Source organism: Zosterops lateralis (assembly GCF_965231275.1).
Source record: "Zosterops lateralis genome assembly, chromosome: 18".
Classification (NCBI taxonomy): domain Eukaryota; kingdom Metazoa; phylum Chordata; class Aves; order Passeriformes; family Zosteropidae; genus Zosterops; species Zosterops lateralis.
The window spans coordinates 11,286,051-11,312,182 of record NC_139778.1 but is presented as its reverse complement, the minus strand read 5'-3'; the positions used below and the strand labels follow the sequence as shown (position 1 = coordinate 11,312,182).

Below are 26,132 nucleotides of genomic sequence, written 5' to 3'. Positions count from 1 at the left end.
CCCCGCTCTCGCCGCTCTCCGGGCTGCGCTCCCCGGCTCTGCCTCCCTCCCTCCCGCTCCCCCTTTTCCCCGGGCTGGGCTGGCGCCGGGCCCGGCCGCACGCGGCTCCGGGGCTGATTGCAAACAGACCGCGGACACCAGCCCGGACACAGCCCCGGCGGGATGAGCAGCGTCCCGGCACCGGGGCCGTGATGGAGCGCAGGCGGCACCGGCCCCGGGAGCGGGGTTATCCCGTTCCCGATGGGAATGATGAGATTCCCAGCCCTGGCTGGCCGCAGGTGACACAAAACAGGAGGCATGGTCATCCTGCTGTGGTTGGGGACACTGAGCATCCTGGTACCGTCCTGGCACAGATGGTGGCACCGGGCTGGGGGCCAGTGTCCCTCCATTCCCATCGGGAACACAGAGCATCCCAGCCCCACCCGAGGTGACAATGCAGGGGACAAGGGACACAGTCCCCCACATTCCACTGGGAATACAGAGTGTCCCAGCCCCATCCAAGGTGACAATGCAGGGGACAAGGGTGGGACAGAGTCCCCCACATTCCCCTGGGAACACACAGAGCATCCCAGCCCCATCCTGGCCCAGGTGAGGGAGTGCAGGAGGCACACACTGGGGTGCAGCGTTCCCCCATTCCTGTTGGGAATGTGCAGCACCCCAGGACAGGTGACAGATACAGGAGGCTCTAGTTTGAGGTGCTTTTATTCCACGTTACTTGCAGCCCCCGCGCCTGGGTCAGCCCAGCCCCGCCCGGCCCGGCCCGGGCGCTCCCAGCGCAGCGCCCCCAACCCCAGCACACCCAGGGGAAAAGCAACCGCAGCCCGGAGCCGGGCCTTGGGATGAAGCCTTTGGAAAGCCCCGGCGAGGGGCAGGAACTCCCTGCCTCACTGAGGTCTGGGCAGTGCTGTCCTGGAGCAGGAGAGGCCCTCTGGACCCCTCCCAGGAGGGGACACGGGGCAGTGCTGGAACCGGTGCCCCCGGGATTGAACCAGAGCCTGCAGAGCCAGGGCTGGGGAGCTCCAGGATGGGCCTGGGGGTCGGAGGCCCTGTGAGAGGAGGGCTGAGCCCCTCAAGCATCCGCCTGCCCCTCTCCCCTGCCCGGCAGAGCCCAGGGCAGCCCCAGATGGGGCTGAGGGGAGGCTGGGGTTGACCCCCAAGCCCCAGCTCCGGCCAGGACACGCTCTGGAGGGACGTGGGAAGGCACCAACTGGAGGACTGGCTCCCAGGACACGAGGGGGGCGAGGTGGGTGCCCGAGTTACGCGGCTGCCACACGACCCTTCCCTGGGAGCCCAGCTGTGTGTGCACAGTGGGGGGACACGGCACCCAGACGGGATGCCCCTCCTGCAGCCCCCACGGGGTGCCAAAGCTCACCAAGCAGTGCCATGCTCGGTGTCCAGGGGTGCCTGTCCTGCTCTGGGAACGTCACAGCCACCTGCCCCTGCCGCCGGGGCCGGTCAGTGCCGGAGCTGTCGGGATCCAGGCACTCAGGCAGGCAGGGAATGAGAGCAAAGCTGTGGGCAGGGAGATGCCAAAGCCTCCCTCTCCCCTGGGGTAGAGAGCGGGCATGGGCAGCTCCCTAAGCCCACCAGCTCCCCCAGGGCAGGCTGGCAGGAACTGAAGGTGGTGGGGAGGCCAGCCCAGGCACGGGCTGAGGAAAGCGTTGCTTGTCCGGGCTGGGAGCCCCCAAAAGGGAGCGAGGAGTAACCGGGGGGCTGGAGCCACCCTGTGCCTGGCTCCACAGCCCGGGCTGGAAGCTGAAGGGAGGAGAGGGAAGGGACACTGCGGGCAGGGGTGGGGCTAGGAACGGGGCAGGCTGCACATCTCGCAGTGGTCCGTGCCCGGCTGGTTCATGAAGGTGCAGTGCTGGCAGGGCCACATGGCCGCGGCCACGGCGTGCGACGAGCCCCCCATGGCGCCGTATTCCTGCAGTCCCGGGAGCGGGACACCCACCGTGCCTGCGGGAGAGAGCCCGGGGCAGTGCTGCCATCCCGCTGCACATCCCACCCTGCCCAGCCCTGCGAGGGCTCCAGGCCAGCCTGGATGGGGCTTGGAGCAACCTGGTCCTGGTGGAAGATGGCAGGAGGGTGGGATGAGCTTTAAGATCCCTTCCAACCCAAACTATTCCAGGATCTCATGACCAAGGAACAGCTTCCTCCCCAGTAGCCTCTGTGGCAGCTTGGGAGGAGCTCCACACAGCCCCCAGCCAGCTCTGCCAAGGGACCCCCCTCCTCCCTGAGGGACACCCTGCCCCAGGGCCCTCCTCTTACTGCAGAGCTGCTCGATGGTTGCCCACTGCTCCGATTTTTTCCAGGTCTGTGCAAGCTCCTCATTTTTGGTCCTCACGGCTTCCAGCAACAAGCTGATGCTGTCCTGGAAATCACAGGTGGGAAATGAGCACTGGGGACCCCTTTCCCAACACCCTTGGGGTGCCCTAGTTTATCCCTCTGCTCCCCAGCATGCAGACAGATCCCAACACCCCAAAAGCTCCTTTCCTCTGCTTCCAGCAGGTATCCCCTATCCCTGCAGGACAGCGTCCTGCCACTGCGGGCCAGCCCCAACTTCCAGAGGTGCAATCCCTCAGTGCTGGAGCACTCCAGCCTCTCATCCCTGTTCCCATCCTGATCTCCAGCTGCCCACGGTCATCCTGCCTGCCTCGCACATGCGCAGCCTGTGGCCAGCAGGGCCCAGCTGGATCTCACTGGGAAGCTCCAGTGGTGCCGGGGCAGCCGCCGGGCCCCCCGTGCCCGGCCAAGGGCAGCAGAGCTGCACAGCCAGGACCTCGCTGGCCTTGACTCCTGGGGGCTCTGATCTCCTCATTGTTCCCACCAAATTCCTGATTATGAGATAATTTTTTAAAACATTTCCAGCTCTGGGAGCAGCAGCCAAGTTTGGCTCTGGGATCATGTGGACAGCCACCCCCCTCAGAGCTCCCGGCAGATCAGGGGGTTTTGTATTTAGAGTTTAAAAATGGTTTTATAACTCTTTAAACCTTCTCCCAACAGCTTGGTCGGGAGGAGCCAGCACAAGGCGCTGCCCAGGGTCATGGGATGACAGGAATGGTCACCTCCACCCACTTGAGGGACCCCTGGAGGGGCTGAGGGCCCTGGGATGGGGGGGGATGGTGTGGGGACAGGACCTTCCAGCCCCGTTACATACCCGCAGAGGCATGACCTCGTTTGTGACCAGGAAGAGGAGCAGATGGAAATCAGAAATGATGTCTAGGAAAATGGAGGAAGTATTTTGGGACAGGTACGTGGCCAAACTGTGGAAGTCCTGGGGAGAGGGGACAGTAATGAAGAGAAGTCAATTCCTATTTGGATCCACTCACAGATATTCCTGTCTCTCTGGCTATTGCCTGCAATGTTCAGGGACATTCCCAAAATCAGATCCCCGCCTGGCTGACTGAATCCCAGCTAACAGCTTCCAGGAAAAATGATCTCTGGACCAACCCCAGCACCCACAGAGCTGATCTCAATCCAAGAGGTGCTGAGGGGGAGCCAGGCAACTCCAGTCTTTTCCTACAGAAGAGAGGGAGAAGAGGACAGAGCAGCCCCTTCCTCCCCATCCTCTGCTTTGGCCTCTTGCAGGAACAGCTTTCTGTGCTTAAATATTCCAACCAGGAAGAGAAGGCAGCACTCTGGGAGCAGGAACAGACCCCAGTTTGTGCTGTCACCATGGGGCTGGAGCCCCTCTGGAGCTGCCTGGCAGGCACAGGGAGCTCTGAGCCCATCGTGGATCCAGCAGGAGCTCAGCAGCGGCCGGCAGTCGGCATTGGCATGCAGACACTGCTCTGTGCAGGAAGGACTCTGGCAAGCTGAGCTGGGAAGGGGTGACTTGAGGGCACAGCTGTCCCTCTGCAGATGTCAGTGAGCACGAGGGAGGCAGAGCCTGTCCCTGGGGAACCCGGCTCCATCAGGAATCGCCCCTCACCTGAGTTTCTCCCAGCACATCGCGGTTCTCGATGGGGAATGGATTTTGAGAAATAGAAAAAGTGTAGACTGGATCCTTGGGGAAAGTTGTAGTAATCTAAAAAAAAGAGGAAAAAAATCCAAGGAAGGATGATCAGAGACCAGTGGGATATGGGAAGCAAGTCCAAATAGCTGAGAACAGCCACAGCTATGGTCCCAGCTCAGCCAAACAGTGAGGGATCCTGCAGGGATCTGATGGCTTTTAATTTAATTTTAAAGCCTTCCATCACCACACCCCTTGGCTCTCTTTCTAAGGAAGCTGGAGGGACATGATGGCTTTAGTCCTGACAGATGCCATGGAGAGCATCCCTCTGTGCACAGGTCACTGGGATACAGCAATCCTGGCACAGCTGTGCCCTGTGCCAGTCCTGGGGGGATCCCAACACACGTTCCACCCCTCTGTTTTCATCTCAATGACACCCCAGGTATGCCAGGAACAGGTGCCTTCACTCCTGCAGGAATTCCTGTACTCTGGCACTGCCTGTGCCAGGGGCAGCTGGACCAGAGAAGCTGCTCCAGGTGGATCTAATGGTTGTTGGCACCACCTCCAACTCCAGCAATATCATCTGGCATCCCAATTATTTGCTTTCCTGCCTTCCACGCTGTAACTTTGCTTCCCAGCCCCCGGGGCTGAGCTGTGCCGTGCCTGGCAGCAGCTCTGCTCTGGCCAAGCCGTGCCAGAGAACGAATTCCCTCCTCCAAGAAAAGGCATTTCTGGACAACCTGCTGAGTCACTCAAAGGAGATAGATCCCTAATTGCTGCTCTGGAGTTTCCTCATTAGGCAGTGCCCGGGACACGGGTCCATGGGGCTGTTACTTCCCGGCCATGTGGCTCTGGGCCAGCTCAGAGCCCTGATAAGGCACCAGGCAGTGCTTTCCTGGAAAACAAATGTGTTCCCTGGCACCACACCGACCCCACGGAGCAGGGCAGCCGCCTCTCTGCTAGGAATGCCTGGCAGCAGCAGGCAGAGGAGGATGATCTGTCTCAGGAATCTCTTTCCCTGGGAATTTCAGCAGTGGGTTAGGATTTTGCTCCACTCTGACTATCTCCTGTGGGAAGCAAACACGTGCAGGGAATACTCACGTCTATGATGAGGTACTCGACCGGGAGTGGGCGAGCCAGCTGGGTGATCTCGTTCCCAAACTTGTCTATGTCCTGGAAGAAAAAGAGTTGGATTATTCCTGAGCATGGAAGTGGTGTGAAGCCCAAGGGATCCTGCCCTGGAGATGCTCATGCAGAATCCTGGGCTCTGGCAGATCACTGAGGGTGTGGAAAAGAACCTGGATGGGTGGTGCAGGGCGGCCCAATTCCCTGCTGCTCCCTGGGGCTGGAGATCTCTGTAATTCCAGTATCTCTGGAATCAGGATCTCTGTTTCCTTGTGAGCCAAGAGAATGCAGGGTCACAAACCACCTTGGGCTTATCTCCCACTAGAGAGAGGCCTGGAATTATCCACAGAATGTAAAGGTGGGATCCTACTCTGTGATCCTTGTAGGTGGGTCCCTTCCAATTCCAAATATCCTACCATTCCATGATTTTAAATTTAGGCAACAGCTCCATCTTAAAGAGAGGGACAGGTCACCTCTGCCTCCTCAGCCAAGGCAAACTTGCCTTCCTGCAAGTCCAAGAGTGCCTCAACCAACTCTTCATCTGGGAATTGGGAATCCGGGCACTTTCTCATACCCAGACCCTTGGAACCAGCACATCCCACGGCGTAAACTTGTTTTGCTTTGCCAGACGAATGGAACATAAAGTTTAATTAGGCAGACAAACGGCCGGCATATGTTCATTAATCATAACCTGACAATTAGACGTGATTGATGTCAAACACGCCGGGTTCAAACGCCGCTTCGGAGATAAATCCCGGAGAACTGACACTTTTCATTAAAGATTCCGTACGAGGGGGTTGTGTTTTCTCCCTAAATCATCACTTAACGTGGCATAAATCATTCATGGAGCCCCACATAAATCATATGCCCATAATTCCCAGTCAGGGATGTTGTGCTGGACGTTCTGTGGGCTCTTGGTGATGGGAGCTGGATCTGGAGCTGTTCCCCCCAAAGGCTGCGAGTCCTTTGTGTGGGATGGGAGCAGCACCCCATGGGTTGAGCCAGGGAGAACCATGCAGGGCTGACTCCAGGACTCCCTCCCCTTTCTCCCAGCCGTGTTTTCTCCCGGAGAACACCACTCCCCCGCTCTCCCTGGTGTTTACACAGCACAGCTATGAGGAGCAGCAGCCAGCACCATCCCTCTCCCAGTCAGACCTCGCCCCAGCAGGCTCCAGCACGCTGCTCCCCTCCAGGCACAGCCCCCCTTCCTGACCCCCTCCCCGAGCACCCGCTGTCCCCAGCAACTGTTCCCTCTGTAAAAAAAATCTCCTTTCCAGTCTTTGAAGCTCCTTTGAAAGGCAATCCTGATAAGGATCTTTGCTCCTCGCACATGACAGGTTGTGGCCTCAGATCTCTCTGGCTCCGACAGGAGCAGGAGGAGCCGTGGAGCCTTTTTTTTGGGAGATCACAGGACCCCAGAGCCAACCTGCTTCTAGATCTCAGTGATACCACAAGAGGCAGGAATCAGATCCAATCAGCTTCCCAAACACAATCCTGCCACTGCATGAAGGGACCTGCAACAACTCACGCATAATTAGCCCATCTGGAATTCATTTTCCAATCTCATTAAGTTCTAATATGCAGAAACATTTTTCCAGCACCTGTTGGCTTTAATCTCCCCCTCTGGGGATTTCCATGTTAAATGCCTGCTTTTTCATGGCATGCTGCTGAGGCCTCCAAGACATCCACAGACTGGAACCTCGCTCCCCCCTGAGCCGAGGACATGTCCTCATCCTGACAGGACAGTCCTCCAAAACCCAAACATTCCTCTCCCACCATGATTATTTAATTATGTTTTAAAGGCCTTAATGAACAGCAGGTTGGGATTGTTGGGAGAAAGATCCTTATCCTGAGCTTGGCATCACCAGGACCCTCTGAGCACCCTGAGACCTCCAAAGCCCAGTGGCACCAGCTCCAAAGGGAGGCCAGGAAGGGGTTAATGGAGTGAAGAGCATTTGGCTTTGGGACAAAAATCCAGCAGCAAGGCTTGGAGGGTCTGGACAATGCATCATCCCAGTGGAGATTGCACCAAGGCTGGGAGCAAAGAGCCTTTCAACCCACTGTTTGGAGGCAGGAGCTGCACAGGGATGAGGGTGAACAGGGAAAAGGGTGGAAACACAGACACCTCGGCAGGATGGAAATACTTCTGGGTGGCCTCAGGATTATCCGTGGAGGGTGAGGGGAGCAGCCAAGTGAGGAGCCCGGGGAGCTGCCAGCCAGGAGGGAGGCTCAGCATCCACGTCCCAGGACAGCCGTGAGCATCCCACGCTGTCACCATCCCATGCTGTGAGCATCCCATGCTGCGAGCATCCCGCATCCCACGCCGTCATTCCCGACCTGCTCCCTCTGCTGAAGGCACGGCGGAGCTCGGCAGCCATCTGTCCTCCCCATGTGTGAATAAATCCCAGCTTTGCTCTTCCCTCTGCTGACTTCCAGGAGCTTTCCCGGGCAGTCCTGTCCCTCGCACGGGGAGCGCGGCCGAGGCGCAGAAACCAAGCGACTTCTCCGAGAGCGAGTGACAGGTCAGGGAGAGTTGAAACCCTTCCCAGGAGAGTCCTGCTGAGCTAATCCAGCATCCTCCTCCCCAGAACAGCTGGGACATTTAAGGCTAAGGCGGCTCATGAGCTGGTGGGAGGGCAGCCAGGGAAGTCCTTCCCCGTCAGTGAACACTCCCTGCAGCCTGGCTCTCCCTGGGAAGAGGATTTCCAATGCCATGGTAGGACAGACAGCCTCAGAGGTCCTGCTGGGCTCTAATAAAAGCAGGGCCCTGGCTCGGGGCTGTCCCAGGGAGGGATGGGACACGTGTCACTAGTGCCAGGCCAGAGCTCAGACATGGCTCAGCCACAGGAGAGCTCAGAGCACGTGTAGGACTCGAGGGCAAAGGGCTCTTGCACAACGCTTGTAATGGGCTTTTGTCTTACACCATCCCAAAGAAACTCTGGGGGAATGGTAAACCATCCCTAAGAAACTCTGGAGGCACATTAAACCATCCTAAAGAAACTCTGGGGGGTTGTTCAGACAGCTGGAAAATGCAATTCACTGCGAGGATGACGATGACATAGTGTTTGCGCTGAGCTGTCACAAATACCTGTGATAAGAGACAAAGCCAGCCAGCCCCCAAATCCAATTATCCAGGAGTTTTAAAGCATCTGTAAAACATCAGGAATCTCTTCCACAGGAGATGAAGTTAATGAGCTCCTGGGCCAGTGGACTGGGAGGAGGTGACAGCAGGGACAGGGTGCAGCAGCCCCAAGGAGGGATTCCCCAGCTGCACCCTGAGCACTCCCTCAGTGTTGAATATCAACCCAACTGGATTTATCAGTGAAATCCAAATCAATCCATCTGTTTTCTATAAACAGATGGACAGAGGTGGCTGCTCAAGGACAGAAGACAGGATGGAAAATCGTGTGGAATACTCAGCCGGGCTCACCCACATCCAGCTCAGAAACTGGGTGAAGTGGCTGCTGCAACAGCATCACCTTCACTCACAGGGTCTTTATCCCAACCTGTGTCTGTGTTTGCACATCATGGACTCCTTGCTGAGCTCTGTGTGCTGGTTATGCCCCGTTCCAGCTGGAACCAGTACTGAGCCCTGATGCTTCCCAGACACCCCTGGAGGCCATGAGGGATCTGTTCTTCCTCCTGGCTCATCTCACCTGGGGAGGCACCTCAGAGCAAAGGAACTTGTTCTCACAGTCCCCAAACCCCTCGAGTTCCCCACTGGAGCAGAGCTCTCCCTGTCTGAGCCAGGACAGCAACGGCTGCATGTCGAAAGCCAACTCCACGGGGGTGGCTCCTCAGAGCAGCAGGCGAGGGGCCAACATAAAGGGAATGGTAAAGAAATACAGAAACCACCCAGCTGCAGGCTTAGGAAAACCACAGGACAATGCCAGTGCCATCAGCTTTCCCATTTCCATGGAAGAAAAGCAGCCCCTTTTCCCATTCTCAAGTGGAGGTGAAGCCACTGCGCTGCCCTCGGACAGATCTGAGTTCCAGGGATCCTGCCTCACATCTGGCTGTTCTATAAATACATCCACACTCCACAAACATCGGCCTCCTGGTCCTCATCCAATTAGAATTAATTTGTAGAGCTCCTTTCATCCTAAAGGGCTTTTCAGAAAAATGCTTGGATATTGTATGGGAATGCATATGGACTTTTCTCTGCACAGTCCCAGAGAAAACAGCAATGGCTCCAAAGTGCAGCTTTCTCCCCAAAACTGGCAGGGGGGTCAGCAAAGAGGGGAACCCCACATCACAGACTGGGGACAAAGGGAGAGCAAGGTACTGGACCCCAAAGATTCCATCCTGTGCCACCAGATTCCTGCCACTCCTGGAGTTCACGGGGGCTCGGACACGGCTGTTGTCACCATCCCAGGATAAGGTAGTGTCTCTGATCTCAAGCCTTGCGCATTTAATGGGACCCCAAAGGTTTCCCAAGCCAGGAGTGACTAAGCTTTCCACAGATTTAAGAACATTCAGAAATAATTGAGGGATCCTAGAGCCAAATCTGTTGAAGGCTGACAGAGAATCCCACTCGGCAGGGCCGTCCTCGAGCGCTCCGTGAAAAGGGCAATGAGAGAAGAGAAGCTCTAAAACATGAAATCAGCTGCAGCCCGACCCAGTGAATCAGTGCATGATGGAAATTTCCACGGAAGGCTGGAGCCATCCGTTCCCATTTTGTTTATCTCCCTGCTTCAGATTAGAGATGGGAGTGAAGCCCTTCTGGGAACACCCACCGGCTTCCTGCTGCTCCCAGCACCCCGGGTGGGCCACATGTGGGCCACAGACCTGCGGGACCTCCTGCGAGGCTGCCCGAGTGTGGCACGGCCTGGGCTGCTCCAGAGAGGGATCAGGGCACGCCAGGAAATGATCTCATCCTCCTCACGTTCAGGGCCAACCTTTGCACACCCAGCTCCGCTGGATTGCAATCGCCCCTGGTTTATCAGCTCCTAGGAGGAAGCTGCCTGCTCCAGAGAGAGCAGGATTCCATCTGCTCTCCCTCTCCAGCACTGGATTCAGCCCAGAGGTGTTCTTTGTTTCCAGGTGGGGTCAAGGCAAGCCAGGACTCTGACACCAAGGGGTGGAAATCAGCACTTCCCAGTCCCAGGTTCAAGGCGTGCAGGAACACCCTGATCAGCTCTATTGCTGTTGCTGGAGCACAATCCCCTCACTCCACTCCTCCCAAACAAAGGCAGCTTTCCTTATCCTGTGCTCCTTAAAGGACAGCTTTACCACAGGCAGCAGGAGCAGACAGGACAGGGAGGAGATAACTAAGGGGGTGATGGATGGCTAATTAGCCAGCCAGCAGTGCCATTAATTAACTCCTCTGTCCCTGCTCATGGGGCACCAGGAGCTGTAGGCTGGAGTAGCAGTGCTATCAGCATCCACAGGGAGCCTGATCCACAGTTCCCAGCTTGGCCATGCAGGCACAGGAGGGGCTGGAGGGCTCCAGGAAACAGGCAAGGGAGTAATGACATTATATCCATCACCACCAACCCCAAAGTGCAGCAGGCAGGGACAGCAGTGACACCTCATGTCCTTCCAAGACCTCTCCTGCAGAGCTGCCTCCAGCTCTGAGCTCCTCAGCACTGGAAGGATGTGGAGCTGCTGGAGAGAGTCCAGAGGAGGGGGTATTCATCTGGAGATATTTACTTGGAGAAGTCTTCAGGGAGACCTGAGAGTCCCTTCAAGTGTCTAAAGGGGCTCCAAGAAATCTGGAGATGGACTTTGGATGAGGGATGGACTGACAGGAGAGGGGGAATGGCTTCCCACTGCCAGAGGGCAGGGTTAGATGGGATATTGGGAAGAAATTCTTCCCTGTGAGGGTGGGGAGGCCCTGGCACAGTTTACCCAGAGAAGCTGTGGCTGCCCCTGGATCCCTGGAACTGTTCAAAGTCAGGCTGGATGGAGCTTGGAGTACCCTGAGATAGTGGAAGGTGTCCCTATCCATGGCCAGGGGTGATTGGAATGATCTGTAAGGCCCCTCCCAACCCAAACCATCCCACAACTCTATAACACTGAATATTTTGGACCTGCTCTGGATGCACATTTTCCCTCATGATCAGTGCTTGGATTCTTGGATTCTCCAGGATCCTGGAGCTGCCCCAGGCCCTCAGCCCTCACCTTGTAGAAGACATCAGGCACGTACTGCTCGCTGCTGGACTCCTTGGCGTAGCCCAGCTCGGGCGCGTCCCGGCAGGGCAGCAGGCACTCGTCCCGCACCAGGGCCATGCACTGGTTCGACACCTGGTACCCCTCAAAGTGCACCTGGTTGTCAGGACCACCTGCAGGAGGAGAGGATGGTTAAAGATCTCAGGATCACCGAGCTTGGAAAACAGCTTCAAGATGGATCTGTGACAGATCCACGCGTTGTCACCCAGGACAACATCCTCACACACCTCCAGGGGTGGGGACTCCATCTCACAACCCTTCCCATGAAGAAATTCTTCCTGAAAATCCTGAGTTACACCCTGGTGTAACTCCAACAGAAACGACTGGAAGAGCAGCACTAAGGTTGGACTCAATGGTTTTGGAGCTCTTTTCCAAACATAAAAATTCCAAGGCTCCACGATTAAACACAAGGCTAACGGTGATAAACATGAAGATGAAGCTGCTGGCGCTGCTGCGTTGCAAGAATTTTAGGCAAGAATTCCCTCTAAACTCCACATTTTTACAGCCACACACATTTCCACAATTATTCCAAGAGCACAGAGCCCAGGGAACAGGAGGAATCTCTGCCAGGAGCTCCAAGGAGGAGGAGGAGCTGCCCTTTTGGGGGCTCTGACAGCATCACCCTCCACTATCCTGCAGGTATCTCCTCCTTTTCCAAACAAAACTCAGGCATGCAGCTTCTGTGGCCCTGCTTCACTCCCAAGGATCCCTGAGCTGCCAGATCACCTGGCCATGCCAAGCCTGAACAGTGTTTTCTCAGCTTGTTACTGGATGCTTGGGTGGAAATCTGACATGGAAAGTGGGAATTAAGAGCCTGGCTCACGGAAGGATCACATGCTTGGCACTTTCATTTGGATAATGTAAGCAACATCAGGTCGTGTGTCACTGGAATACAACTGGAAAGAGAGGAGGGAGGCAGATGGTAGGAAAACGTTACTATTTCCAAATCTATGGAAGTCAGGAGGGAATAGGAATTAATCCATGTGGAGGATTTAAAGGCAAAGTTGAGGCAAAGTATCCGAATATGTTTCTGCAGCACAAAAAGAAGGACTCGAGTGTTTAAATAGAACCTGCTGGGCTGATTGAACAGAGGAGAATGAAATTAGCTGGAACAGCAAAGAGGAAATATTCCTTTTCTACCCTTTGATCTGTAACCTCAATCACTCACTGCTCCAGAACAAACACTCCTAGAAATTAAACATAGACCAGAAAAGGGGGAAGGCCTGAACACAGTGTGTTTGCTCAATAAAACACCTTGTTTAAAAAAAATATTAAATAAATATATATATACAAAAAGAGAGATACAGATCTATATTTAATGAGAGATGGATGTGTTTAGCAGTCTGGAATGTACAAGCATGGGCCTGTTAACTAAAAAAAGAGCTTTTTCACTGAAAAAAAGGCCCTGGGAACCCTTACAAAGCCAGGCTCAGGGCAGGCAATGTCCCAACCCACTTTCACTTTTCACGCTGGATGTTATTTGGAAGTCATGAGGGTTTTTTCATTGTGTTAAACAGAGCCAGAACCAGCGATTCCGCTCCAGGGAAGGTTTAAATGAAGACATGTGTCATCCCATGGAGAAGAACAGAGTGAACTGGGAACACTCCAGCCCTCCCAGCACATGCCAGTGTCCCCCCTCCCAGCCCAGCCCATCTCTGCTGCCTCTGGAGACTCCCTGAAAACGGCTAAAACCAGAGGGTTTAACCATAAGCACTTTGCAGGAGCTTCTGTTTTACTCAGCCAAAAAAAAAAAAAAAAAAAATGTTTCCAAACATTTTTTTTTTTTTTCCCCTGACAGATTTTTTTTTTTTTCCCTGTCAGGTTTCCCTGACAGCGACATGAGGGAGGTAAAGATCCCTCCTGAAGGAGGAACTAATCCATAACTCTGGAGTGTTGTGGTTCTGCTCTGCTGCTTCCAGGCAACAGAATTTGGAGCTTTAAGGATTTGAAACAAAAAGTGAGCAACAGTTGTTGCCCTGGCTGCAGGCAGAGAGTGATTTCTGGGTCAGAGAGGTGGGGCTGAGGCTCAAATAAGTCTCTTTAAACAGTTGTAGAGTAAAAATCAAGCAAATAAATAATGAGTAACTGTAGAGAGAGAAAAAAAAAAACAAAGAATGAGGAAGTATTTTAATTGATAGAGCAAACTCCTTGATAAATGGGACAGATGGGGAGCAGGACACGTGATTTTTTGGCATATTCTTCTACTAACAAGAGGTAATTCAGGCCAGTCTGTACCTGTAGCCACAACTGTGACAAACTTGGATCCAAAGTGCCCATCGGGAGAGAGGCGACAGATGTTGGGCTGCTGGTTCTGGAAGTTGCCAGCTGTGATGCACTCCTCTGCACTCAGGAAATACGTGTCCTGAGGGGAGAGCACGGACTCCAATCAGCCAAAGGACAAGGTGACGTAGCCCAGACCTATTTCCCTGGGCTGCAGCCAAGGAAAACGACCAACACCCCAGGAAAACAGGCTTTCGTGGAAAGCTGCTTTGGAGTTTGGGACAAGAATGTGACCTGTCAGCTCCCCAGCCCTGGGCTGGCTCAGGACTGTCCCACCCACCTCTACACACCTTTTTTTTTTTTTTTTTTTTTTTTTTTTTTTTTTTTTTTTTTTTTTAATTTCGAAAAATCAAGTTTCACTTTCCAAATATGGGCATCAGTGAGTTTACAAGGACAGGAAGCTGAGGAGGTCGAAGTTTGAGCCACGTATGTGTCACAAAGAACATCCTCTGAGTCACTCTGCCTCACTGGGTTTCTCCTTCACATGCCCCTCCACTCCCTGAAGTTTTCTTAGCCCTAAAAAGGGCATGGATAGATGGGATTTTGGGGAGAAATTCTTCCCTGTGAGCAGGGCGAGGCCCTGGCACAGAATGCCCAGAGAAGCTGTGGCTGCCCCTGGATCCCTGGAAGTGTCCAAGGCCAGGGTTTGGAGCAGCCTGGGATAGTGGAAGTTATCCCTGCCCATGGTGGCACTGGATGGGCTTTAAGGTCTCTTCCCACCATGATTTCATGAGCACCATTTCCTCAAAAAAGGAGTTTGAAGGGCTCCAACAGCTCTGTCTGCTTCCCAAACAGTTCAACTCCTAACATATCCAAGGGTTCCAGCTCCTTTTCCTTCAGAAGTGCCTGGAAAATCCCACCTCCCAAGAACTCCAGTGCCACCTGCAGCCCTGGCTCAGCTCTCTGCCTGCCACAGGAGCTGGAATTCATTGGGAATTCACACCTGGATCTCACCTTGTTCCTGCTGTATCGAACGGTTCCTTTCCGTGTGTCTTCCGAGACCAGGTCAGTAAATATCCAGCCAACCTACAGAGGGGGATGGAGAACGTTGCTTTAAGGAGAAAAAAGGGAAAAAAAAAAAAAAAAAAAAGAAGGAAAGAGGAAACCAGAAGAGCTCAGCCATTCTCTGCTCACAGCACACGATGTTCTTGGCTCCTCTCGGCCCTGAGCACAACTGCCTGCAGGGAATGGCTCTCCCAGCTGTGCTGGGCTCCTTGGAATCCCATTTCCAGGAGCAGCAGCATGCCAGCTGGCCAGCCAGGGCACCTGCAGCATTAGGTTTCACTATGGAATATTTTTTCGTGGAAAGATCTGGAGGCTGCAAGAGGCCCCTGTGCCACCACCTGCTCCCATCCCCAGCATTTCCTACAGAGAGTTTGGAGGGGGATCCAGCACCTGTGGGTGACAGAGCAGCTCCTGTGGGCCCAGCCTGAACCTCTCACACAGTCCCAGTTTGAACCTTGCACACACACTGGTTAAGAGAAAGCTCATGGTGGAGTGTGATTCATCCCAAACTGGAGTCAGCAGTGACATTCCAGCTTTTTGTGGTGCAAATACACCTTGGAGGGAATCCTTTCACACACATCTGTGACATGTGTCCAAACACCTTGGGATCAATCCTTCTACAGAGGTGTGAGATGGACACACACCTTGGGATGATCCCTCTCCAATCCCAGCTCCCACAGCATTAACCCTTCCAAGGCAGAACAAATCCCAGCTCCTCCAGATCCTGGGCAGACCAAACCCTGCACCCAGCCCTTGGTGATGTGTTAAGTCCCATGGATTAAAAATATCTGATGGGAGAACATGGAGATAAATAACACACAGAGAAGTTTTGCTCCAGCCTCTGGCTGGAGGGGTGGGATCTTATCTGGGAGAACAAAGCCCTCCCCAGATGTTTACAGTCTGCACTGAGCCTTCTCCCAGGCGGGTTTTCTCCAGCAAGTCTAATCTTGTTTGTGTACATCCCATTCCTGGCATTCCCACCATACCAACGCTGCTCCCAAACCGGAAAACATCAGCTCGGGTTGGAGGGATGTCAGGAAATCAGGGAATCCTGATGGGATCACTGCAGGCTGCAACCTGCACCCCTAACCCCACACACCACTGACTCCCTGCAGCACCAAGGATGGGAACACAACCCAAAGGCAGCCCTTGTTCCTGGAAACTGAGCACAGGAGCAACTCCAGCTCCATCTGGGCCAAATTAACACTTGCCAGGGAGAAGCTCCCAGGAATGGCTCCTGTTGCAGGGCAAAGAAAGGCAAGATGGAGTTTGTGCTGCTCTGCCCCTGTTACTGCAGCCACACAGCCCTGTGAGGGAAAACCCTCTGGATTTGCGTTTCAGACCTAAAAATGTAAGAGCTGCTGACACTTTAGTGAGATTTAGCCAACCTAGGTGGTCTTGGATAACCCCATGGAGCTGGAGAGAATTACTGACCACTTCCCTGGCACACACAGACACATCCTGACCTTCCTCAGGCCGAGCTTTGCCGCGATCTCATCCACAACCTCGGCTTTGGGATCCTCCAGGATCTCCAGGCTGTTCTGGGTGCCGATCTGCAGCAGGGAGACACTGGTTAGTGACACAGAACTGGGTAAAAACCACTACAGCCACTCTGGGCAGTGATACAAAGGCTGGGAGCAGAGGTCTGGGCTTCCCCTCGGCCATCACCACAGACTGGTGTCACCCCAGAGACCTCCCTGTCCCACTCTGCTCTCAAGCCACAATCCTGAAGATCCATTTATTCCTTTTCCACTGGCAATCTGTTGGATTTTACTTGGCAGCCGAGCAGAAACCATGAGGAGGAAGGAAATACACGAGGAGCTCTCGGCTGAGGAGCGGTGCCGTGCCCCACCTAGTGGGGATTCCGGCTGCTCCAGCCAAACCCATCCTCAGCCTCTCCATCGTTTCGTCTTCAAATCATTTAGACCTCATTCTATCTAATTAAGCTGCTTCAATTTTCCCAGAGAGCTGCTAAGGAACTGAAGGAAGGGCTGCAACTGTTTTTTTTTTCCCAGCACAGAATCTGCTGGAAAGCCAGGAATCAAGGAAAGATTAAAAGTGAAATCTGCCATTACACTCAATCTGGATTTAAATCATCCGAGGGTAAAAAACAACGAAAAGCAAAACTGGGGTTTAAAAATCTTTCTGTGGCTGCAATGGATGGTGATGTTAAAGAAATAAATCATGTCCTCTTTTCTTCAGGACAGTTTTCCTTGGGGAGCTGCAGGTGGAAATACCAAACTAAAAAGGTGTTTGTGCGTTCCCTGATTCTGAGTCTGCACTGAGTGCCCTGAGTCTCACCTTTTCTTGGGACAGCTTTCCTTGTGGACCTGCAGCTGGGAATACTGTGTGAGGTTTTCCAAACTAAAAATGTGTGTTCCCCAGTTCTGAGTGGCCCCTGGGTCTCACCTGGGGGGGTTCATAGATGGCTGCCACCTCCGCCCGGATTCCCAGCGGGATGTCTTTGTGCTCCGTGTACCGGCCGTACAGATAGCCCAGATGTTGGTTCCCTGTCTTCCTCCAGAAGTCTAGGAAGCGATCTGCAATTGTGTGGTTCTCAAACATGATGTTGTCAACATGCCTGTATTTCTGTTTGACAAAGTTCAAGCGTCAGGCCGTCCTCTGCTGGCTCGGGTCCCTTCCCAGGACACACACACCACCCTCTGGAGCTGGCCCCTGCACAGCAGGGCTGGGGGAGGCTGGGGGCTCCCTCCCTCTTCCCCCTGCTCAGCTCCCACCCCTCAGCACTGCTCCCTGCTCAGGCTGGAGCGTGGGATGTGCTGAGCACCCTCAGAACCTCGGGGGCTTCACTGGGACCCTCGCCCCAAGAGCCTCTGCAGGGAAAAGGGGACTGGAATTTAGGGGAGGAACAAGCAGAACCTGAGTGGTCTTTTGGATCCCATAAGGAAAAACAATAGGATTAATCACCAGGATCCATCACCAGTGCTGCCAGCTCAGTCCTCACGCTGGGAGGAAATTCTGACCCAGGACAATTTGGAGCCCATTTTGCAAAGGCCTGAAGACCTGGACAGGCTTGCCCTGACACCTGGAAGCTTTGTGCTCCTGGCTGGCTTTTTTGGAAGTCACCTTTCCCAAACTAAAAGCCAGGTCCCCTGGCAGGTGTCCAGCTCCTCTCACCTGTCGGTTGAGGGTGATGGCGCTGGGCTGGCACTTGGTGCAGATCCCCTCGGGCCAGGGAGGGTGTCCCTCACACCCCGACTTGATCTTACAGCTGATGTTCTCCAGGGCTACAAACTTCCCTCTGGGAGAGCAGGGAGGGGAAAGGGGGGAAGAGAAAGAGAGGGGAAAGAGAAAGAGGGAACAGAAAGATAAACAGGGAAGAGAAGGAAAGGAAAGGAAAGGAAAGGAAAGGAAAGGAAAGGAAAGGAAAGGAAAGGAAAGGAAAGGAAAGGAAAGGAAAGGAAAGGAAAGGAAAGGAAAGGAAAGGAAAGGAAAGGAAAGGAAAGGAAAGGAAAGGAAAGGAAAGGAAAGGAAAGGAAAGGAAAGGAAAGGAAAGGAAAGGAAAGGAAAGGAAAGGAAAGGAAAGGAAAGGAAAGGAAAGGAAAGGAAAGGAAAGGAAAGGAAAGGAAAGGAAAGGAAAGGAAAGGAAAGGAAAGGAAAGGAAAGGAAAGGAAAGGAAAGGAAAGGAAAGGAAAGGAAAGGAAAGGAAAGGAAAGGAAAGGAAAGGAAAGGAAAGGAAAGGAAGAGGGAGAAGGAGGAGAAGGAGGAGAAGGAGGAGAAGCGGGAGAAGAAAAGGAAGAGGGGGAAGAAAAGGAAGAGGGGGAAGAAAAGGCTGCTGTTAGCACAGTAAATGCTTTTGGACCAATCATTTCTGGAGCGTGTGGGAAGCAAGAGATTGTAGCACCACAGCAACTTGTCCTTTCATGTCCTTTCAAGGCTTCCTGGAAAGGGAAAACTCCCTTCCAATTCAAGTCTCATGGACTTGAGCTGCATCTCCCAAAGAGATTTTAAAAGTCTCAATGGTATTTAGGAATAGCAGGGAGAAGATTATGCTTTTGTGTAACTTAAGTCCACCAAGTCTGAGAAACAGGCTTGGAGCTTGGTGTAATTAAGGAACTTCTTTCCTTCCATCTGGCTTTCCCTCCCATCACGAGTGTTTCCTGGAAGGTGTTATACTGCCACAGGAAAAGGAAAAATAGAAATAAAATAGGGACATAAAATAAAAAGACAGACCTAATGTTTCCCTTTTATCCTCAACTTTTTAAAGTGTTTTTTTCCCCTCCTCCATTTGCCATTCAATCCTTGCGTCCAACACTGAGATCCGTCTGTACTTTCATTTGTGTTAGAAAAACCCGAAGCTCCGACCAGATTCCCTTAAACCCAGAGATTTCCTTACTTGTCTGCCCCTCCAGTCAGCTTCCTGATGTAGGCATGGAATGACATGTGCTTCACAGGAGGCTCCAGATGGTTCAAATAATCCTCATCGAAGGGCTGCCAAAAACACGGCACAGAGCGGGGCCAGGTCACACACCTGTCTGATAACACCCTGATCCCTCAGCAAATGCATGTTCCACACTCAACCCCGCCAATGTGGAAGCAATCAAGGGAAATTCGGGCTCATTTTCAAGGCAGCTACTACTGGGATGCAAACAGTGGAACTTTACAACAGGGAGTTTTATGGTGGCCTTGTGCTCTGGGAACAGATCGGCCCCACAAATCAGAATCTCAACGGTAAAAAGTTTTTTTCCTTTAAATATCTAACAACAAAGAATGGCCCCAGCTGTTCCAGCAGGGCCAAGGACTCCCAGAGCACTTCTAGCAGAGGGGAACAGCCATTCAGGAACAGCCAGGATCTTCTCTGGAGGAGTGGCTGCTGCTTTGTGCTATAAATTACACAGCCCAGAATGTTTGGTGGTGTCACCAAAGCTCCTTCAATCTGGATAATCATGGAATGGTTTGGGTTGGCAGGGCCTTTAAAGCTCATCCCATTCCACCTTCCCCTATCCCAGGCTGCTCCAAGCCCTGTCCAACCTGGCCTTGGACACTTCCAGGGGCAGCCACAGCTTTTCTGTGCCAGGTGGTTAAAATTGGGAAGTGCTGGGATCCAGGAGGGAGGAGACAAAACAAAACAAAACAAAACAAAACAAAACAAAACAAAACAACCAGGGAAAAGTGAAGACTGAGGGAGAATGGAGCTTTCTTTGAAGCAGTTTCTGTTAAACTCATTACTGCAGAAAACCAGCTTTAACCAGGGTCAACCTGAGGCCTTGAGCTTCAGTGATCCCAGACCCAGCAGCTCTGGCAGTGCAGGGCAGGATTCCAGCCTGGAGCTGCCACCTCTTGGCAGGCAGCATTCCTAGGAGAAGTGTTCCTGCTGGGAGGAACTGGGCTGAGTCTGCAGCACCTTCCTGGGGCTCTTACCTCCAGTGGGACACAGTGCACACATTTGCCCAAGGGGCCGTGGCGACACCTGGGCAGAGAGAGAGAGAGAAAACAGGGGTTAAATCTCATCTCACCTGGAAATTTCAGGGGGAATAAATCTTATTTCATCGTAGAAAAATCAGCCTGTAAAAGCTTCTCTGGAGTTTGGCGTGGGAGATCTACAGGAGCTCTGAGCAATTCTCCACCCCCGATGTGGCCAAGGTGATTTTAACAAAAAGCCACCCCAAAATGTTCATCCTTTATCAGCCAGGGCAGGAACAACCAGGGAAGCCTGTGTTTATCAGGCAGATAAAGTCCTGCTGGGTAGAGTTACAGAGGAGAAAAACATCTCCTTTTGTGGTGATTGCTTTAAAAAAAACCCCTCTAAACCAACAAGAAAACATCTCCAGCACCAGGTCAGTGCTGGTTTCCAAGGGAAGGGCCCAGGAGAGGAGCAGTGAGGTTGGGCTGTGGAAACAATGGATGGGATCCAGCTGCAGGAGTTTTCCTTAAGGATGTTTTGTGGCAGATAATGTACAGAAAGGAGAGTTAAGTGCTGCTAAAGCACTCAGAGATTGATCCACACTCCCCAAAGCCAGGAACCAGCCCAGACAACTCCTTTTATCCTCAACACCCTCCCCTGGGCCTCGGCTCCCTGAAAGGAACGACTCCATCAATTCCTCTGAAAAATGTGGGCGAGTTCAAGGCAATGTTTCTGCCACAGAGTGGGGGGTTTGCCTTTATTGCTGCAGTGATGTGACATCCCATCATTTATGGTCAGCTGGGAAGGTCAGAGGGAGGGTTTTCCACAAACTTCCTCATTGCAGCAGCATTGAAGATAAACCACGTGGAGGACAACCCCAAGGGGAAAGGCAAATAATTCTGTTTTAGCAGGAATTCTTGCCTTTAAATTTTTCCCTCCAACCTTTTCAGGAGTCTTATTCCAGGGAGTCCCAGCCCCGAATACAGACACCAGGCCAGGACCCAACTGGGTGATGAACACTGAGCAATAAAAGCCCCCTCCCAGCAGAGGATATTTTAGCAGCACCAGAGCAGATTTTGGGTGGGTTTAACTCGTTGTTGTGTTATTTTTACACACAAAGAGAAGCTGCTTTGTTTCCCTAAGCCTCTTGCATGGAAGAGCTTTGGGAAGTTGGACTTTGGTGCATTTTTGTGAGCAAAAGGGACTCCCTGGTTCCATGGAGAGGTCAGGCAGACACGTGATGAAGGGAAGGCAGAGCAGGCAGAGACCCAAGCCCCACTTCCAAAGCTCTGCCATTGGATACTTCCACTCCTTCCCTTCACTTCCATGTTTTCCTTTATAAGGAATGGCTGAATCTGAAACACAGACACCACAGAGTGCTCCTGCTTGGGACAGCAAATCCTGGAATGGTTTGGGTTGGGAGGGGCTTTAAAGCCTTCCACTACCTTCCACTACCCCCTAGTGCTCCCAGCCCCATCCAACCTGGCCCTGGACATTTCCAGGGATCCAGGGGCAGCCACAGCTTCTCTGCTCACCCTCACAGGAAGAATTCCTTCCCAATATCCCATCTAACTCTGCCCTGGAAGAATACAGAATAGTCATTCTAACCTAAAGAACTCCACGTGCTTTAGGAGCACAAAATCCAGGAGCATGAGCTCCATCAGAGATCTCCTCCATGAGAACAATGATTGCTCTGAGTGAGTCCTTCCTACCAAAATCCCTGAAACTTGAGCATCTCCTTCCTCCCTGGGCTCACCAAGGCTCCACTGCACCTCTCAGGACACCAGCAGGGGCTGTTTTTCCTTGAGAATGTCCCCAGGATGGAGTTCCCACAGTAATTCCTGACTGCTGGGCTGGGCCATGACATTCCAGGCTCTGGTGAGCCCCAGATCCACAAACAGGAACAGGACCCAGCCCCACTTACAGCTGCTGGTCTCGGTTCCGGTAAATCTTCCCATCCTGCTTGATCAGGTACTGGTCAATCTCGTCTTCCACCACCTGAGGGGCTCCCCCAGGCCGGGAATTTTGGGAGACAGAGGTGTCCATGGTCTCTGAGGAGGAGGAGGAGCCAGCAGGGCTGGAGGGATACAGGAACAGCATATCCCCGTGCCTGTAGGGTGGGAAACAGCACATGGGAGCTGTGGGAGACAACACCCAGGAACAACTTCCACGGAAGAGCGTGGAAAATGTGGCACAAATTCCAACCAGACCAGCACAGGTGGAAGCTGCTCCATGAGCCACCTCTTCCTGCTTTTATTTTGCAATAAATGCAAATCCTTCTGCCAGGAGACAAAGCTGAGGGGAAAATATGGAGGAGGGAGTTGGGATGAAGGAGTGACAACAAGGATGTGGGAGAGAAAGCTGGGATGAGGTAGGGAAAGGAGGGTGAGGGAGGGAAAGCAGGGATGTGGGAGGGAAGGCAGGGATGAAAGGGTGAAAATAGGGAGGATACAGGAGGGTAAGTGGAGGGATAAGGCAGAGAAAGCTGGGGATCAGAGAGGGAAAGTGGGGTTCAGGCAGGAAAGGTGGGATGAGAGAAGGAAAGTGGGGTTCAGGCAGGGAAAACTGGGACAAAGAGGTGAAAGCAGGGATTAGGGAGGGAAATCCAGGATGAAGCCTCCCCACAGCAAACACACCCCAAGGGGTGACCCAAGGAACAGCCACTAAGGCCCTCCCTCCCCAGTCCCAGGAGTGACACTGGAAGCTCCTGGGATGTGACTTTTCCCATTTTGGAAGCTCCAAGCCGATCTCCCCTCCTGGTGAGGACTCACTTGATCTTGAGCAGGTTGAGGGATTTGTTCTGCGCCGCCGTGATCTCCCCGGTCCTGTTGCGGTTGGTGTACACGGAAAATCCATTATTCCTGAACCCAAACTCCTTGGCCACCTGCAGCACAGGGAAAAGGGACAAGGTGTGAGCCTCCTGAGAGGGGCTCAGAGCCAGAGCTAACCCCAGAGAACTTCTCCTCCAGAAATTCAGCTCAATTCGCCCCCGTTCCTGAGCTCGGGATAACGAGAGATGGAAACACCTGGAAAAACAAGGAGTGGATTAAAGCAGGAGCTTGAACAACTTAACTAGAACTGTCTCTGCCTCACACAACACAAATGCAGCGCTCCAGCTACAGCCAGGCAAGCACTGCACGACTGGAGGAGGAAACTTCTCCATTATTTCCTTGCTCCAGCTGCAGCAGCTCACACCACCAAGTCATTCCCACCCTCCTGTGACCAGAATTCCACAATCCACCTCTGTGGATATTTTTGCCCTCACCTCCCAGCTGCTTCACTCAACCTCTTCCTGCTGTTCTGTCCAGTTTTCCCCCCTTTTCTCCTCTCTTCCATGAATTTCACTCCCACAACAGCCACCCCTCAGTCCCCAGGCAGGTTTTCCCAGCTCACATTAAGTCTGGTTTACTTGGAATCACTCCAGCACCTCTTCCCAGCAAAAATAATTTGCACATTTGGCCCCTTGAGAATTTCATAAGTTTAAAAGTGATGTTTAAAGTTTGTGTGTTTTGCCTTAAATTCTGAAGTGAAAAGTCTTTACTTTTGTTAATAAAAACAATCCCCATGGCTTTGGTCGGAGTCAGGGACAGGATCCTGCCCACAGGACAAATGTGATGAGCCACAAAGAGCTGTCACATGAGCACAGCCATGAAAAGCAGGTTTTTTCCTGTCAGCTTGGCTGTGATTGGCAGCACTGAGAGATCCCTTTGAATGGGAGCCTTTCACAGGGATCACCTCCTGCTCCTCAGGCCACAGAATCCCATTTTGGGGGGCAGACAAACCCCACAACACACTGACAGCAGAGCTGAGCTAATTCCCGACCCTGAGCACACCCAGAGTGACTTTTTTGGATGTTTTTCCCCAGGATGTGCCACAGGAGACAGGGAAGATACTCCAGCCCTTTATTCCCTGGAGCAGATCCAGGTTAATTCCTGGTATGGAAGCAGCAATCTGACACCTCTCTAATTACAGCTGCCCCCCTAAACACCAAACCCAGCCCCTGGGTGAAACATTCCAGCCTTAAAACCCACAGCACAGGTAGGACAGACCTGGATTTAGATACAACACAGACCTGGGGTGGGAAAATTTCCCACTTTCCTCTTCCAAGCAAACCCTGGAGCGGGAAATAAACCCAAACACGTCTGTGCTCCAGCTCAGCCAGAGGACAGAGCCTTCCCCAGCCCAACAGGCAATTCCAGGTGCTTTTGTCCTGGCAGGAAGTGTTTTCCAGCCTGATTGTTCCCCGGGGTAACCTGAGCCCTGGAAAGCAGCAGCAGCTCGTTCTGCAGAGGCTCCAGAGATCCTGGGAGCTCCTCTTGCCTTGGCTGAGGGAGGCTGCAGGGAGTGTCCCTGAGCCTTGAAAAACAGCAGGATTTTCTCCTGGCCAGGTGGGAATGCTGTCAGGGAATGCTGTCCTGTCTGGGCCACAGCTCCAGGCAAAGCTGTGACTCACAAAGGGAAGGTTTCCACCTGCTCCCATTCCCTTCTCCTCAGGAATGCACGTCATGGAGCAAAGAACTCCCGGTCTGAGGCTTCCAGAGGGATTCCAGGAGGGAAGGAAAGGGAGAACTGCTCACTCCTGAAGAGCACAGAGCAGCTGCATCACAGCAGAGCCAGCCCCACCCAGCGTGTTCTCCTCATCCTGCTGTGCTCCCCTCCCCAGCAGAGCCCAGGGCCTCCTGAGATCTCACTCCATCCCTCCAAATCCAGACTGGAAAACCAGGAGCACACACACAGCACATCCAAAAGACATTCTGAGCCCAAATCCAGCAGCTGAGCCAGCCTGGAGCAGCAGGTTTGACCATCCCACAGCTCCCCTTCTCCTCCCCAGCTGCCACTTCTTTGGGAGAACCCCAAAAAGTCCTTCCCAGGAAAGTTCCCACCCCAGGAAGCCCCGACAGAGAAACTGAGGGAAGGTTTTCTTTCTGCAGATTTGTGATTTTTGCTCTAGAACAACACAAGCTACATCAATCAAAGTGTGTTTTTCCACATGGAATGCTGCCAGGGGAGCTAAACACGGATCTCCCACAGGACAGAGCCAGGGGAGCCCTGCCCCATCCCTTGGGAAGGCACTGGGGATCCTGGGGTACCTTTTTGAGGAACGTTGCCACCGTTTCTCTCTTTGTGGCCGTGATTCTCTTCACTCCCTCGGGCGACTGCACACGGATAATCTGGGAATGAGGGAACACCGAGTCAGGGAGGGGGCACAGAGCCCCCAGCCTGATCCCCCCACTCCTCCCTCCTGCTCCCATCTTCCACAGGGCCTGGAAACAGCCAGGAGAGCAGCTCTGGGTGATGTCTGTGAGTGTGGGGGAATTCATTCCAACGCTCTGAGCTCTTGGCAGGAGTTTGGCTGCAAGGAAAACACCTTTGGCCAAAGCTCTGACCTCAGAGGTGCAATTAGACCTTCAGGAGGGGTGGATGAGACCTTCCAAAGGGAGTTATTCACACAGGCACCGGCCCAACTGGTGTTACTGGGCACTGCACTGGCCCTGGCTGAGCCCTGGTGACGAGGGAGAGGGGAGAGACACGGAGCTCCAGCTGCTCCCGGGAAACCTGAGCCCCTGGACGGCAAAAACTGCAGATCCGGGGGGGACCGGGCCGGGGGACAGGCAGGGAAGGGACAAATGTAAATATCGGTGTCCCCGGAGCGCTGAGGGGCAGCACTGGGACTCGAATCGTTCCAAAGGAGACGCTCAACCGCTCCTGTGTGACACGGGGACACACATGGGGACACGGGGAGACGGGGACATGGGACACGGGCAAGGGACAGCCACGGGAGGGGACACAGGGAGCTGCCCGTGTCCCGCCGTCACCCCGCAGGAGCCCCTTTCCACTCTCCCAACTTCCCTCCCGGACGGGGCCGGGAGCCCTTCACCAGAGCGAGCAGCCCCTTCCCCTCCCTGCCCGAGCCCCCCGCCCCGGGCTGAGCGGCACCGCGGGGTCCCGGTCCCTATCCCCGCGGGGAAACCCACGGGGGATCCTCCCGCGCCGCCGCTGGGCGGGCTGCCCGGCCCGGACACCGCCGGCCCCCTGTCCCGGTTCCCCGTCCCGGCCCCACAGGAATCTGCTGCCTCATCGCCCCTCCCCCGGCCGCACTCACAATCGTCTCGGCCATGGCGCTGCCCGCGGGCCCCGGGGGGCTCTCCGTGCCGCACAGACACGGCCCGGCCCGGCCCGGCCCGCTCCGTTTCTCCCGGCCCTGCCCGGCCCGTCCCGGCCCTTCCCGGCTCC

At 53.8% G+C, this 26,132-nt stretch overlaps 1 protein-coding gene across 1 annotated transcript; it reads right to left on the bottom strand.

The window, feature by feature from the left end:
* Positions 1-741: 741 nt before the first annotated feature.
* NPLOC4 (NPL4 homolog, ubiquitin recognition factor) lies at positions 742-26,132 on the bottom strand. Its single transcript, XM_083874775.1, has 17 exons — positions 26,002-26,132; positions 24,989-25,069; positions 22,670-22,782; positions 21,823-22,008; positions 19,916-19,964; positions 18,891-18,985; positions 17,672-17,795; positions 16,943-17,122; positions 16,000-16,086; positions 14,483-14,554; positions 13,484-13,610; positions 11,201-11,361; positions 5,054-5,125; positions 3,932-4,027; positions 3,158-3,274; positions 2,269-2,371; positions 742-1,956 (listed from the first exon to the last, which is right to left on the bottom strand). The coding sequence occupies exons 1-17, from the start codon at positions 26,014-26,016 to the stop codon at positions 1,799-1,801; spliced, it is 1,836 nt and encodes a 611-aa protein (XP_083730901.1). The 5' UTR covers positions 26,017-26,132; the 3' UTR covers positions 742-1,798.